The sequence below is a fragment of the Corvus cornix genome, chromosome 1 (genome assembly GCF_000738735.6).
Source record: "Corvus cornix cornix isolate S_Up_H32 chromosome 1, ASM73873v5, whole genome shotgun sequence".
In the NCBI taxonomy this organism is placed as follows: domain Eukaryota; kingdom Metazoa; phylum Chordata; class Aves; order Passeriformes; family Corvidae; genus Corvus; species Corvus cornix.
Window position 1 is genome coordinate 94,366,996 of NC_046332.1, and position 15,196 is coordinate 94,382,191.

Below are 15,196 nucleotides of genomic sequence, written 5' to 3' on the forward strand. Positions count from 1 at the left end.
TAGAATAAAGATTTAAAGAAAAGCATAAGCCAAATTCAAGTATTAAAAACCAAAGCACTATCACCTATATCTTTCTCAATATTCATGTGATGTTTCATTTAAATGGTGAAGATCCAGGATTTTTTTGCTGTGAAGTTGAACCTTACCCATTTAATCTTACCCCTTTTGTGGTAACTACACAACACGCATTAGAAATACTTCTTAAAATTCAGCTATAAACTCCTCGCAACCAAATAAACCTTTCAGGTGTCACAAAAGAGAGGTGGTTGTAAATCACAGCAAAGTGTAGGGGAAAATGGGTGCCTACTGTTTCAACAGATGCATTTTGAACTGAAGAGGACAATAGTAACATAATTTAACAGGCACATTTCATGTACTGATGTACACAAGAATAGCCTATAAATTACGAGCATTTATGAGATATTAATAGGACATCATGTGATGGAAATGATGACATATAATTCATATTACAACAAAAAGGTGAATGATTCTGTGAAAGAAAAAATGTTTTAAAATTAATCCAAAAAGTTCAGTCTGACTCAGGTTCAAGAAGACACTATGAAAAATAAACCAAAATAAAATGTTTCCAGAAAACACTGGCTTTTTAGAAAAGTATTTCTATTTGTCACAAGATTAAGTCAAGCAATGCCTCTGAAAGCTCAGCTACAGGACAGTGCAAGGGAAGATTTTATGTAAATGTAGGCAAGTAGATTAGCATGAACTGTCTTTTATGAAAATTAATGGATAATTAATGGGTAATTAATAGATAATTAACCACAAAGGGAGACTTATGCCAAAATAATGCTGCATAGTAGACAGGAAGAAGTGTTATCTAGGGTAATTTTATTTGAGTTTGGTAGGACTTTCTACCTGCCTATGTGACTGGGAAAAATATTGAATGTTATGTGGAGGAACACTGATTTTATTTATATTCAAAGAAGCCTTTATATAGGGAATTAATTTGAAGTATTGCGTATTTTTATTGGACTTTTTTTTTTAGATAAATTGAGATGGTTTTCTGTAAGTTGTCATCCTCTACCATGTCATTAAAAAAGAGATAAAAAAGAAATCATATGAAAAACTGAGAGTTGACAATCAAATTATTGGAAATTTTATCATCAATATTGGAAGCACTTGAGCACCTTCTAATTTGATAGAGAGAATTGTATCAAGGCAGAATCTGCAATAATATTTTCATGGGCCCTTTGAGCTTATAGCTTTTGTTGGAGAAAATTTCTGTAATCCTTCTGCAGGCAATTCTGACATGATTCAAACAATTTCTAAGCCAGTTGACACCTGTAAAGTGCATAATCTCTGAAATTTCAGGCTAAAAAGAATTTTAAAGTTACATAAAAGATACTTCAGAATAAACATTAGAAGAGTGTTTGAAAACACTAGAATAATTGAAAGGAAAGTGCTACATAAATGGTTACATGGAAACGCAATGTAAGAAAAATTGAATCTCTTTTCTGTTTTTTTGTCTTGAACACATCTATTTCTTTTTTATTTCATATTCTTGTGCTGATTTTGAAACACATCCATCACTATAATTAAGATTTACTTAAACGTATCAGAAAATATACAATGTGATTGTTAGCATTACTTTGTAAGTAAGTTCTTAATTTTGGAGTATTTATCACTATCTAGATGACTGCACTGTCCATGTATTAAAGGTCTGTTTCACCAAGGAAAGTTCTACAGGCACATGTACTGAAGTAGAAGTACAGTGGTGATCACTGCAGCCATTGCATGAGCCTAAAGTCACTTTTAAACAGATATGGCAAATTTAATATTCTGAACTGTAAGCTATGTCAATATATTCTGTGCTGGTATTTTTGCCAGTGGAGTAACAAATTTTGTTCTGATTGTACCATTAGAATTAAAACTGGCAAAACTCTCCAGCATAGACCCTAGGTTTGCTGCAATGGTCAATCTTCAAGTAGCTTCATGACCTACTTAAAATTCTGTCCTTTAGCTAATTTACTTGGTCAATTATGACCAAGGAACTATGCTGGAGCAGGTATGGCCTCAAAGGTGCTGCAGCTTGTGGAGGGCCTGTGTAAAGCACAAGAAAAGAACAAGACAAGAGGAGTGACAGAGAGAAGTAACTGCAACTCTGCCCGGTGCCACCCACATCTCACTGATCTGAGTGCAATGAAGGAAACCAGGTTTGCTTGGTAACAGCACATTTCAAATATACTGACTGCTAAATTTTGTTTCCTGTACCTGAGTAGAGGCTGACTTTCAATTCACCTCTTCACAGTGTTCTTCCAGAAATCAATGCTGTAATTTAAATTTGAACCAGCAAAATTAGGTTTGCTGACAGAACACATACTATTTATAATTGTGTGTTCATCATTTTTGAGTCTGCTTTTGAATACTGTTTTCTTCTGAGAAATGGCCACAAAGCAATATGGCCACAACATAGAGTTACTAGGAACTACCGTAAAACTTACCACCTCAGATTAAACATACTTTCTTACATCAGGAGAATTGATGAAGAATGTATGCAATAAAGAATAAAGCAAGGGTACGTGTGGATTATTATTGTGCACCACTCTTTAGTGCTAAAAAATTGGTTTGGTACACAAGAACAACATAGATATTTATCTCCAGCCTAGCATATTACACATCTCTCTGAAGACTCTTTTAACAGAACATGAAGAATTAAACTCTTTGTTTTCAATATTAGCCATTGGAAAAAAATTGTTGAAACCAGTCATCTAGGCTGCCTCTCTAACAGGAAGCATGGAGCCACTCTGGAGGATAATTCACTATATTCTCAGACTATGTCTACTATCATTTGGAATAATAACTCTCTGCGAGGTTTTGGGTTTCACAATTATAAACATAACAAGAGCTGAGACAACTAGCTTTGCGATGACACCTGACCCTCAGTCACTATAAATTAAGATTAGAGGATTTCTGAGTAACATGGAACTCTGTGTGGTATGGTTCACCAACAACTTTCCATTATCCGTAGTGATACCTTAGACATGCATGGGCAAAATACACCAATACTTTTGCCTTCCAAGAGTGCTCCCATCTCAGAATAGCTGGCTGGCCAGCTGATACTCTCCTGCACTGATAGCAGACCCGATAGAGAGCTAGTACAAAGCTCTGGCTGATGAAGTCTCTAAACCTAAGACTGCCAAAAGTCTCAAGAACGTGCCGAAGTGGCATTACTTCAAGCTTACTGCATCCTAATAACGGCCCCCTGGCTATGTGCAAAGGACCACTGCCAAAGTCAGTGCACAGAGCTGAACAGGGCTCTGGTTTCACCTGGGGCTGTGTTCTCACGCAGGCACCACAAACTAGATGCAGTCCCACACTGGGATACAGTTGCCAATAGAAGCTAAACTCATCACAATTCCACACATAAATCAATTTTCTTTGTTTTTCCATTCAGTGGACTTTGCTTTTCCAAAACTTCCAGTGAAGGTTTTTATGCATGGCAGGTCTGTGCTATTGTCATATAAAGGGTCACTATATAGAAAACTCTCAAAAATTAGCTATCATAATCTATGTATTACAGGAAGAAAAGAGTAGAGAAAAAATATTTTCAGACCACTTCAACTTTGTTCAAGTCATGTCTTCCAAAGGTTAATGGGTGTTAGCACTAAAAGCAGTATGCAGTACAATATGTGCACCACAGTACAGACTCCCAGAATATAAAACCCATGGAAATGCATCATCTACATGCAAGAATAATGAAAAAGTTTTTAAAGTCTCTAAAATTTTTATGAATAACTTTTTCTAGGCATCATTACATAGCTACAGGAGTGACCTACCTTCTACTTCTGGTATTACAACATATATATAATTAAAAATTAAATTTTTACTTACATTTGAGAATCTAAAGGCTTAGTTTCATGCCCCAAAATTAAACTTTTTCATTTAAAAGACAGTTGAAGGCCACATAAACTTCAGGAGTATGATTTAAATTACTGAAACAGTGGGTTAGACTAGAGGACTTATTTCATAAGGAATTAATTAACAAGCATGAAAAATTAGTAATTTCGTAAGCATTAGTATCATATACCCAGCCACATATATTAATGACTACACACCATGAAGCAGAAACAACACACTGTGTTTGCCATCCATGAAATATGCAATCTTTACAAAATATAAATATATCCCATGGAATTCTCAATTTAACAGATTGATCATTTCATGACAGTTGCTCACCTCTTCCAAATTTTAATGTATCTAAACACATTCTGCCAACCATAAATTATAACTATTATGAAATGAAAGCATATATATCTTATCTGTCTCTTTATAAGAGGTTTTATTTCTTGTTTTCCTCACACACTCTTTGGTGATTACTACAGAAAAATGAATGTCAGTGTTTTGCAAGCTTATGCAACCAACAAATACATACTTCAAATATACAGCAACTGCACATTGCATAAAAACATTATTTGTAGCTTTTAATTCCCTGGATCATGGTACCTGGAAATAAGAATTTGAAATATCAGTATGTCATGTACTACCATAAAACAGCCAATAGTTCTTCATACCTATTTTCCATCTCTTTTCACATACCCATGGCAGTCTTATTTTAAGACTCAGAAGGAAATACAAAAGTATCAAATTTTAAAATTTAAGACACAAACTGACTCTTCAATACTGAGTTTTAAGTCCACACTGCTAAATGCTACTTGATTCCACTTGAATTTTAAGCAGCACAAATCTAAATATAAATTTGTAAATATAATTCTGACCAGTTTAATTTCATCTGCAATCACATATCTGATTTTTCTTTTTCAGGACTTAGTCCTTGCCTCTTTCATAGGCAATGGTAGTTTTATTTATACAATACTTACACTATATACTATATATAGCTTAACAAAAGGATGCTTGAGTCTACGGTATTAACCTCTAATAATTCTGCTAAGGCAAACCCAGATAATTTTTAATGACAATTACAACAATATATTTTATTATTCATAATCTATAATTATAAAACTAAGACTGACAAAAAGATATGAGAGATAAAAATGCAAAAGATGATTCAGGAGATTTCCAAAAGGAAATAGTTACTTGACCCATCAAATCACACAGAATCATAGAATGGCTGGGGGTGGAAGGGACTTCCTAGAGGGCACCTGGTCCAATCACCCCACTCAGGCAGGGACACCTAAAGACAGTCACCCAGGACCACATCCGGATGGGATTTGAATATCTCCAAGGACACACAGCTAGGATTCACAGACTGACAGATATGGTTCAAATGATAATCTGGCTTCAGTGGATTGCTCTATAACAACACCAGCACTTACTTACAGTTTATTGGAAATTGTGGGCAAATCATGGATGATCTCTTCATATGGCTCTTCTTGAGATAAAGTAGAAACAGCTAAAGGGTCTTTCATTTTTTCCTCCCAAACAATTTCAGCCTTCAGAAGCATTTCCTCAATAAAATCAGAAGCTGCAACATCTAAGACATTGAAACACCAAGACATCAGACAAGAAAATGGTGCAGAAAAACTCCTTTGAATTAAGATCTCTAGATCAGATTAAGACTAAACATGTGGCTAGATAACATGAAAGGAATTGCTCAGATTTTAATCATAAAATAATACTTGAAATTACTGGGAAAACAAAGGCAAAGTAAATTCAGTACAGACTTAAGCTGTCATCTGCAAAGCCTCAAAACCATTCTTGCTGTGTAGTGAACCAAAGTATTCAATAATTCACAGGACTTCAGGAAAAACAATACAACCCTTTTCAACACTTTATTTCTATAAAAACATGCACTTAAATCCTTTTCAAATGTTTTATGTTTCTACAAACTAGATATATGTCTTATACATAAAGAAGTGTTGAAATCAGTTCTGTTGGCAGACCAGAAAGACAGTTAACTCAACTGTGGTAAATACCTACTAAGTGTGGTTAGCTAACTGTATTGTTAGATTATCTGAGTTTGATCCACATCCTTTTCTACAAATAAAAACTGGTATGTATCAAACAACTCTTCTAAGGTTAAGTGTCACAAAGTTCCCTGTGAATGTATTTCTATATACTGTAGGCAGTAGAGCACTTGAAGCATAGTATATATTCTTTTATTATGCAAAGGAAGTTTCATCCATAATCTGACAGAGAGTCCCTATTATCTACATTACTGAGTTCCATCTTCATTTTATCCTAGCTACAGAAGGTTGAACAACCATGTGTTTCTTCTTTTCAACACTGCTAGCTAGCATTACTGAAATTATCTCTGCTTTGATCTCTGTGTTAGGCCAGTTGATCTGAAGTTCCTTCCAACCTAATAGAGTCTGCAATTCTATTATCTTTAGAGCCAGTGCCTCAGCTCCCTGTTGCTATCTGGTTTAAGAAGGTGCCTTCTGTGGTAAACAATGGCAGTTACACTTCAAAACTAGGTGTTGAATTTCTTTTCAGACAATAGCTGTAGAAATTTCAACTGAGTGTACTATAAGTTGAGACAGAAAGAAACTCAGTGAGAAGTCACCAAAAATGTGTAAAGGCAGCTACCACCAAGGCACAGAAGAACTCTCAAGTAAGAAACATAGCTAAAAATAAACAGGGAATGAAACAAGTGGAAGACCATGCTGTCATTTGATATGATATCCTGAGTTACCATGACTAGCAGTTTTCAGCAACGTATGTAAGAATGTACACACATGTATGTGTGTATAACTCTACACACTAAATAAATTAAGAAAGCAGGAAGGGAAGAAAATAGTGTCACAATAGCTAATATAGCCATTATGTACATGGATTTTCACCTACCTGAAGGCTTTTCATTGTTGCAGTTAAGAAGATTGGGATTTGCCTGGTGCATCAAAAGCAGCTTCACAAGATTGGTCTAAAATGGGCAAAACCAGAGGTGTTTGAAATGGAAGTAGGACAGGTGTCTGTCATTCAGTTTATTCCTTCCTTCCTGCACTATCTGAAATCATATGATAATCCACAGGCAGTATCTCCCAACCCCCACCTTCTGCAACTACTAAACACATTTCTATAAATCAGAAGTGGTGGAGTAAAATAAAATTCTCATATGATTTCAGGGTACCCTCAGCATAACTCCACCCCCAAAGCCTCCCTCCATTCATACATGTGTAAATAAATTCACAGAGGAAAAAACCTTCCACTCCATCACCACCTGTTAAGACTTAGATCACAAATTTTTCTTCATGCCTGAATAATCCAACTGTGTGCCACCACTGTCAAAGGGGTCTGACTCACAGCCATCATCACAGAAGGAACTCTGTTCTCTGTCAGTAGTAGAAGTAGGCACATTTATCTTATGTTTACCAAATCATCTAATCTACTACTAAAGGTAACAATTATAGCACAGTAGGGGAGGGTAGAGTATCATATAATGAAAAAGTCTAAAACATATTTTTCAATTCCTGCAAGGAACGGTTTTTAGTGAGTTGTTCTATGGCTGTACCAAAGTCTCTAGAGAAACTTTCCCATCAAAGGCTGTAGCAATGTCTATCCTGATAAACTGGTTAGTGAGAAAGGAGTGAAAAGCTGCATAAGGAACAAAAATTACTTTTAGAATGTGAATGTAGAGCCCAACTAAATGAGAGAACTATATGCATTTTTGAATACATGCTAAAGCAAATAGAATGTATAATATAAGTGTAAGCAACAGAAGAGGCCAGGATGAGCACAGGGGAAAAAAAGCTGTGAAGGAAAGAAAGGATTCTTCAGAGTAGAAGAACAGCCCTAGAGACAAATGAGACCTAAATTGGAAGTCAGCTAAGAGAAAGGATGATAATTTGGCATAAACCCAAGTAATAAATAAATAAACAAACAGGAAAGAAACCATTGCAATAAAAAAAAAAAATTCAATATGGATTCAGTACACAGGAAGCAACTTACTAGAAAAAAACATGATAATGAAGAATCCATTAAATGCAAAGAAAACCCCAAGCTTCTAATCATAGAAAACCAAGAAAATATTGTTGCAAATTTCTGTAAAAATAAAAAGATCTTGGTCTCCTCAGATTTGTAATGCTGGCTTTCTTTTCTTGCAGTAACAGCAGAAAATTCAGCAAACTGCAAGAAGTGGGGAAGCCATAACAGTTTTATTTCCAAATCCAATTAGACCTGCTTTCCACTGAGAACTCGCGACACATGTAGAAATATATACATATGTACGTCTTTTTTTATTAGAAAAAAAAGGAACATGCTTATTTATAGAGCTACTGCATAATCTCTGAAAAGTGGTAGTAATTGTATCAAAGAAAGGAGGTTTTAAATGCATTTTTAGTTTAGCAAAAATTCACAGCTTTTTGGGTTACCAAAGGTTTGGATTTATAGCACAAGAAATCCCATGCTCCAATATCAATGTTTCCTGCTGCCAATGAAATATCTCCTGCTGGGACTTCTTGATGCATGTCACAAGGACTAAGGTATTCAGGTCACTGACAACTTCAATTACCTGCTTTTGGATACACAACTCTCTGCATTGGAATTTGCCTCATTCACTAATGTTTTAGGACTGTTTTAAAATACAATTGCCATATCTAACAGTAGAAATATTTGTAGAATAATTACAGCAAATTACCATTAAGCAAAGGTATTTCAATTGTAGCGTTACAAATAACATACATATGACTATGTCAAGAAATAACATCATATCTAATGAACTATTGCAGAACCTATGAATAAAATTAGTATGTCTACATATATATATATATTCTCCTATTCTTCCAGTGTAGTCTTTGACAATTCATGTAAATTAAAAAAATTAGACAGTGTTACGACTCACTGTGAAGAAAATGCCACAGTAATGGCAGTTATTTAAAATATCTGCTTATAAAATACCATTTGTCTTGCTGCTTCTTTTATACTCTTAATTATTTATTCAGTACCTTTTGACAGAACACTAGGAAACACCTTAGACCTTATTTTTTTCCTTTTAGATCTTACCTTTAAATACCCTCCTTCCCAAAATACAATATTTGTTACCTTTTCTATATTAATAAAGCATGTCTGTTTCTATTTTCCTGGTATTCTGCTCAAATTGCAATTTTCTACCTCTCTCTGACTTCTCTTACTGAATACTTTAGCCTTTGACTGTTGAGAATGGTTCTGCAAAGAATGTTTTCCTGTCTCATGCTTTAATCTGAAAGTCCCACCATTTACATTCCCCTGGCTCCTTCTTTTCTCACCAAGCCAGGAGCTCCTGGCCCTCATTTTCAAAGGAATTCATAGACTCTCCATGCTTTATGTATTCCCACTCATACAGCATTCAGGCTCCAGTTCCTATGGCACATTGGGCTGTGACTTTGGCCATCACTAATACATTTTAAGATACCTATTTTTGTACTACTTCTAGGCTGTGCCTTATACTAGTGAGGAAGTCTTAAAAATATTGGTGAAGCTACATTGTGAACATCCATTCACAACCTGCTCTGACATGATGCTTGCCAAAGAGAAACAGGCAGTGGGCCATTCCACCACTCAGATGGACTGAAAAATGGCCCAGTGACTGGGCTGATGATGAGTGGCAAGCAGACTAGGTGGAGGCCAGTAACCAGCACTGTACCCTAGGGATCACTCCAGTCCTGTTTCACATCCCAATTAATGATCTGGTTGATAGGGCAAAATTCACTGGCATTAAAATGTGAGGAGTGGCTGATATTCAAGAGGGCTGTGCTGCCATCCTGAGGGACTTCAACAGGCTGGAGACATGGGCAGACAAGAACCTCATGAAGCTCAACATGACCAAGTGCAAAGGAACAACCTTAGGCACCAGTATGTGCTGGGGGCTGCCCAAATGGAAAGGAGCTTTGCAGAAAAGAATCTGGGGGTTCTGGTAAATACCTTGTCGTACACGAGCAAGGAATGTGCTTTGGCTGCACAGAAAGCAAATGGTTTCCTGAACAGCAGTTAGGAAGAGTGTTGCCCATAGGTCAAGGAAGGTGATCCTTCCTCACTACTCAGCACTGGTGAGGTCACACCTGGAGTGCTGTGTCCATTTCTGAACTTCTCAATACAAAAGTGACATGGAAAGAGTCCAGCAAAAGGCCGTTAAATGATTTAGAGGCTGGAGCACCTCACATATAAGGAAGAACTGTGAGAGCTGGAATTCTTCAACCTGGAGAAACAAAGGTTCAGGGGTATCTAATCCATGCGGGTAAATACCTGAGGGGAGGGTATAAAGATTACAGAGACAAGCTCTTCAATGGTGCCCAGTGATGGGTCAAGAGGTAACAGGTACAAACTGAAGGTTCTTCTGAACATCACATAACATTTTTTCACTGTGATGGCAACCAAACTCTGGCACAGGTTGTCCAGAGAGGTGTTGAAAAGTTCTTTAAACCTAATGAAACATGGAGTACAACACTGAAAATAAAAAGCTAGAAGGGTAACTGGATGCAGCACTCTAGATGCAACTTCACTAGGGCTGAGTAGAGGGGCAGGGTCACCTGCAGGCAATGCACCCCAGAACACCATTTGCCTTCCTGGCCACAAGGACACACTGATGGCTCATGGCTGCTTGTTGTCCACCAGGACTCCTGGTCCTTCTCCACAGAGCTGCTTTCCAGTGGGTTGGCCCCCACCCTGCACTGGTGCAGGGGATTATTTCTCCCCAGGTGCAGGTGCTGAATTTCAGACAATTCTCTGCCCATCTCTCCACCGTGTTGAGTGTTGAGGTCTTTCTGAAGGGCTGCACAGCACTCTGGGGTATCAGCCACTGCTCTCAGCTTTGTGTCCTCAGTGAACTTGCTGAGGAGGCATCTGCCCCTTCATCCAGTTTTGAGATCCTCAGTACAAAAGAGACATGGGGCTCCTAGAGTGGGTCTAGTGGAGGGAAATGGGGATGATTGGGAGACTGGAGCATCTCCCTTCCATGGATAGATTGAGGGAGTTGGTCCAGTTCAGTGTGAAGAACAGACAACTAAGAGGGGACCACATCAATGTCTATCCGTGTCTGAAGGAAACGTGTCAGAGGATGGAGCCAGGTTCTTCTCTGTGCTGCCAAGCAATGGGACAAGAGACAGTGTTAGCCAGACTGCAAGGCCTCTTCCCACAGATAAGTAACTGCAGTGACAGAGTAGGAAATATGGGGCATGAAGGAACGGCAGAGATTTCTCAAGAATCTCCCTATGCACTTGAGGCTGCAAAGGCATCTCCAAACTGCTCTCAAACCATGCTATTTTTTACTGATAATGAATTAGCTGGAGAGCAGAACCAGTATTCCTGAAAAATGTCTTCCTCTCTTGTCTGGTCAGGTATTTTCCTCTGAAGCCATGTACAAGACATCAGGTGTGTGCCAGCACCTGCAAAGAATAAACTGCTGGCTCTACCTGAGCTTTCAGCTCTTATTATCCAAGTCCCAGTCCCAGAGACACTAACTCAGATCATTTATTCTCCTTTCTTTACCATCAGAGACATACCTGCTTAAGTTGTAAATTCAGAAAGCTGGAGGTTTTATGCAAATGTCCTCATGTGCTGTTTTGCACAGCGATGAATATGCATTATCTGATTTGCATGAACCCCAACAGTAAATTCCTTCCATCTTTCACTTTTCTTCCCTGTCAACACCAATATTTCTCTCTACTTCTCCACTCCTTTCTGTCTGTTTCAACATTGGACATATTCTACCATTCTTAAGCAACCTGGTTCACCATCAACCTTTTGGTTCCTAACCTCCTTATCCATTTTTTATTTCCCAGGCACTTCGTCAAATCCATTCCTCAGTTTTCTCTGCCTAAGCCCTCCCCACCTTCTTCCTGCAATTTTGTTCTACCTGCTGTCACTTCTCAGGTTACCACTTCATTTTTGCTGGATGTGGTCCCCAGCATGTGCTCATCCACAGTGAGACAAAGATATACAATAAGAAACTACTGGAACAACAGTCTTAGATCAAAATCAGTATTATTTTTAACCATCTATCTCACACTATTGTGTGAGATCCAGTAAAATCACCAAGTATTATTTTAATATCTAAGGTGTATGTTCACTAAACACAACAAAACCTCTAGACAGAATACAAGAAATATCACTGGTTACGTCATTATAATCTGCAGTCTTCACCACTGAGTAAAATGACCTATATCTGTACTCATAAGCACCGGTCTTCTATTGCTCCTATGGCTAAAATTTATCTTAATGGGTTGAGAAGTGCATATTTACCTGATTGTGTGATTTTTGTTAGGCAGTTTTCTAGGACTGCTGCCTGTGAATGCTTATGATTTTTCAGTTAGGGTTGGTTTTTTTTTTAATTAGACAGAAAAATAAAGCAACCAAAAATTAATTACTTCTGGTAGCCAGGTGTGGAAAAATATTTTACTTGTCCTTGTGAGCTCCAGTGTTTGTATGATTTGAAGATTTTATTAGGTAGAAGATTAATTCCATAGGTTGAGAATATTCTTTTTGTTGTCTGCTTGGAAAATCATCAAAACTTAGCCAAATTTCAAACCTTTGAAAAAATCAGCTACCCAATGCTTATAAGACAGGGTTTTTTTATTACAATGCATAAATCAAGGAGCCCCCTTTTGCTAGTACAGTCCATTGTAGCTCCACATGTTAGCAGAACCAGTAACAGCTGCTCTATTTAAATATACAGTTGGATGTTCAAAAGATTTGCAATAAAAATAATAAAAATCAGGGAAGTAGTTTCCATTCTTATTAGTACTGTTATTATTATAATGACCAAGTTTCTGTGATAGAAGTGCTGTAGTTTAATGCTAACCATATATTCCATAGATCGAATAAATAAGATCAGATAAGTCATGGAGCAATACAACTCCTCAGAATAACACTGGAGCCTATTTAACTAATTAAATGGGGTGATAATAGGCACTTTACCAAGCATCAAGGACATAAAAAAGAAAAATGTAGGTTAGGAACCTTACTACTGGGGAGTAAAACAAATTCCAAGACAGACTCCCAGCATCAGAGAGTAAGGTAACTATTAAGACATTAGAGTTTCCATGAACTCAGCTTTTAAGATCATGTATTTGTTCTCCATTACATAATAGTATGCCTTAGATAACTGTATGTCCCTTTAAGACAAAATTTCATAGGTAAAGTCCTAAAAAAGAGCAGCAGTGTTCAGAGGCTAAATAGCATTTCCTCTGCAATTGCAAATCTGATTCACAGTACTGCTCTAAACACAGGAAATGATGTCTGAAACTCATTACAGATCTCTCTTCTTAATAATATATAGATTAGGAAGATTTTTTTTTCTATTTGAGTGCAGAAAAAAGGGGACCATAACCACCTGTGGTAAGCAAAGTGGAACAGATTAGAAAAAGTAGGTTGTGGGAATAAGACTAGCAGCAGGGTAGAAAGCATGGGGGTGGTGGGGGGAGTGTGTGTAATAGAAGAGGGCATAGATAAAAAGCTGGAATTTGGAACTAACAGCATGAAATAAAAGAAGTGAAAGGGAAGAAGAGAAATGTGGCAAGGAGCCAGGATGTAGGTAGAAACAGACTAATCAGAAAAATGAAAGAAGAAAGTGACATGTGAGGATGAAAACACTGAGATTGAACAAGGGAGATTGGGACTGTAAGCAAGTGGGACAGAAGGGCAGGAAGGTTGGCATGAAGTCAAAGCAGAAAAAAATGAAAGCTTGGATGAGAACCAGGGAGAGGAGGAGGGGCAGAAAGCTGACTGTGCAAGGAATCAGGATTCGGCTAAAACATGTAAGGAAAGAACATGGAGCCAGGCAAATGAATTGGACAATAAGGCAATAGAATAAGGATAAGAATGGAACAGACTGGAGGCAATGGGACAAAACAGGCTATGTGTGGGGGGAATGAACCGTAAATACTTCGTCTGTTCGTGCACAGAGCCTGGAATGGAACCCAAGTTTCCCAAGTGTCACCACCACCTTTCTGCAGTCAGCAAGTTTAACCTATATGGTCTAAGAGTATGCCTTTTAAACCTCTGGAACAGTTCAAGCAAAAAAAGGGAAGCCTAATGCTGTTTTCAGTTATTAAAGCAAGTGACAAAGGTCACTTAAATGTTTTTCTGCAGCTGATTTAAAAACTTCATCAGTCTTTACTTCAAGACTGATAACCTACATTTCTATTTCTCAATCCACCAGGAAATGAGAGAGAAAAAAATAAAATAAATCAGGGAAAATATAATGTGATCTAGTGATTTAAAGATGCTTATAAGTTATGGTCCCACAAGTTATGTATTTATATTACAGAGAAGTTTATAAATCTGCCACTTCTCAAAGTTTGTGCCTGAAAAGCCTTGTTAGACTTCTTTTTCATACTTGCCTCTCATATATGGAAGTCACTATAAATGGAATTTTAAGGAAAATAAAATTTATATTGATCAGAGAGATCCTGAAATAACCAAATATATAGTGTAGACTGTGCATACCTCAGATTTAAAAACATACAGGTAAACACTGAGAATTTTATAGTAATTTTTTATGCTGAGATTGTGTCTACTCTGTATATGAAGTTCAAACTAATTTCTTATCATTTGGTATTGCATGAATCTAGGTTTTCTTGCCTTATGTTCTCTCCCCACAATTAGCATTTGAATAATTTATAGAAATTTTGTGAATATATTGAGAGTGAAAGAAAGATATCACGAGCAGAAATCCCAAAGTGGTCTCTCTGAGGAAACTGAGTGTAATTTGATCTGAAGGGAAATATGGCTCTTCTACCTGAGTACAATCACATATGCCAAACATGAACAAAAAGACTAAAGAAAAAAGGGTCAGATATGTCTGGATAAAGCATTCTCTAGAGGATTTTTTGACCATAAATTAAAGATTCCAACTACTTAACAGGGAAAATATTTATTCCCTGAGTGACTATAATCTATTCTTTCTGAAACACTAAACAAGCACCCCCTTCTTTAGGCTCTTCTCATTGAAAACATTTGTGGAGTGCGGTTGCAGAAGTTCAGAAATTGCATTCAAAGGAACTACTATGTCAATGCCCAAACTTGATGAGATTAAGTATCATTCCCAGCAGTGAATTCATATATCCCTCTACATTGAAACATATTCCAACAACAGAGGTGGATTTTTTTTCTGTTTCAAGCTCTTAAAGGAAAAAATGCACACAAGGAAAGAAAAAAAGAAACTACAGGTCACTCGACTACAGTTGAGTCAAATGACTAATCTCTTCTGGTAATGATGAGCAAATTAGTTCACATTGTAAGAAGGTGTATTCTCTGTGACTTCAGCAAGGAGCAGAGTCCCTTTTACAATCTGAAAGAAGTGTTGTGTTTT

At 37.1% G+C, this 15,196-nt stretch overlaps 1 protein-coding gene across 6 annotated transcripts in view; it reads right to left on the reverse strand.

The window, feature by feature from the left end:
* MYO16 (myosin XVI) overlaps positions 1-15,196 on the reverse strand; it is a 368,841-nt gene that overhangs the window by 175,282 nt on the left and 178,363 nt on the right. For all 6 annotated transcript variants that reach the window (XM_010394347.4, XM_039550108.1, XM_039550096.1 and 3 more), the window contains exons 8-9: positions 6,760-6,835; positions 5,293-5,446 (exon numbers count right to left, since the gene is read on the reverse strand). In XM_010394347.4, coding sequence (XP_010392649.3) covers positions 5,293-5,446; positions 6,760-6,835 — 230 coding nt within the window. The remainder of the gene's footprint in view (positions 1-5,292; positions 5,447-6,759; positions 6,836-15,196) is intronic.